General features: G+C 53.1%; 1 protein-coding gene across 1 annotated transcript in view; it reads left to right on the top strand.

The window, feature by feature from the left end:
• The window catches only part of VOLCADRAFT_95425 (uncharacterized protein), a gene marked incomplete at both ends in the record, with an annotated part of 18,545 nt that extends 18,263 nt beyond the window's left edge, over positions 1–282 (top strand). Inside the window, one exon of the mRNA XM_002954601.1 lies at positions 64–282. Coding sequence (XP_002954647.1) covers positions 64–282 — 219 coding nt within the window. The remainder of the gene's footprint in view (positions 1–63) is intronic.
• Between the last annotated feature and the right edge of the window lie 841 nt (positions 283–1,123).

Genomic DNA, 1,123 nt, shown 5'->3' with positions numbered 1-1,123 from the left:
TTGCAGGTGCTATGTTCCAGGGACCTCTGGCAAGCTGTCTGCCACCCTCCCGGCCCTTCCAAGAGCCCATACCGTCAGCAGCAGCAGCGGCAGCAGCGCCCCGTAGCCGCCATCAGCCTGGGCACCGTCCACCTCAGGGGGGTTCCGGAGCCCGTCGAGCTCCTGGTTTGCCGCCACGCGCCGCCTCCAATACGCGTAAACACCGTAACTGGGTTGGTGGTGGGCGAGCCGGAGGTGCTCGAAACCGGGGCCACTGAGGTTGAAGACGGACTGGGTATTTGAAAGCCCTGATAACGGCTTCAAGCCTTCAAGGGGTTTCGACCTTTGAGGGGAAAACCTCCAATGGAAGTCAACCAAGGAATTGGCTTGGTAAGACCAATGCAACAGGCATAGCGGTAACACAGGCCTAGCGCCAAGCATATCGCTTTGGATTTAAATTTTAAATTTTAACAGTGCTACGCCTTTGGGGTTCAGCGCGCGCTCTGACGGCAGCGGGCGGCTTCGATCCATTCCCGATGCGATGCTCACCTCGAGAAACAGGACAGGGCGGACGGCGACCTTGGTGATGAAAAGCGTCCGGGCCTGGGTTCATGTATGTGTGTATGTATGTGAGTATGTATGTGCGTGTATGTAGGTGCGTGTTACAACTTCTGGAGTTGCGTACATCTCTCCGGAGGTGTATAACCTGGGGGCCCCTAGAGCCCGGGGGGCAACAAGGGCTAATAAAAAAGTCTAATAAGAGGCATAAAGAGACTGTTATCATATCACTTAACACGAGAAAAGAAAATAATGTGTCGAACTAAATTGAAATACCCATACTGGTATATGCCGTAGCAGTGCGCCTACATGCTATTTCTGACCTTCTCAATAGCCAAACACTGTATAGGAGCTCCCAGGCCGAGAAGCTAGGTAGTAGCTCGCTGTAACAATTGTGGATAAGGTTCACCAACTTCAGCTGGTCAGCTGATGCCATCGCATCCGTCATAGTATATGTGTGTACCTATGTATGTGCGTATGTTACAAGTTACAAGTTCCGCACACAAGTGCGGGTGTGTCCGTAAAAGCCGGGGGGGCCATGGACGTTGTATTGGTATTGATGCGGGTACGCGGGAGGTCATCTTCA

This window comes from Volvox carteri (genome assembly GCF_000143455.1).
Source record: "Volvox carteri f. nagariensis unplaced genomic scaffold VOLCAscaffold_44, whole genome shotgun sequence".
NCBI classification, from domain to species: Eukaryota; Viridiplantae; Chlorophyta; class Chlorophyceae; order Chlamydomonadales; family Volvocaceae; genus Volvox; species Volvox carteri.
This window is presented reverse-complemented; position numbering and strand designations above follow the sequence as displayed.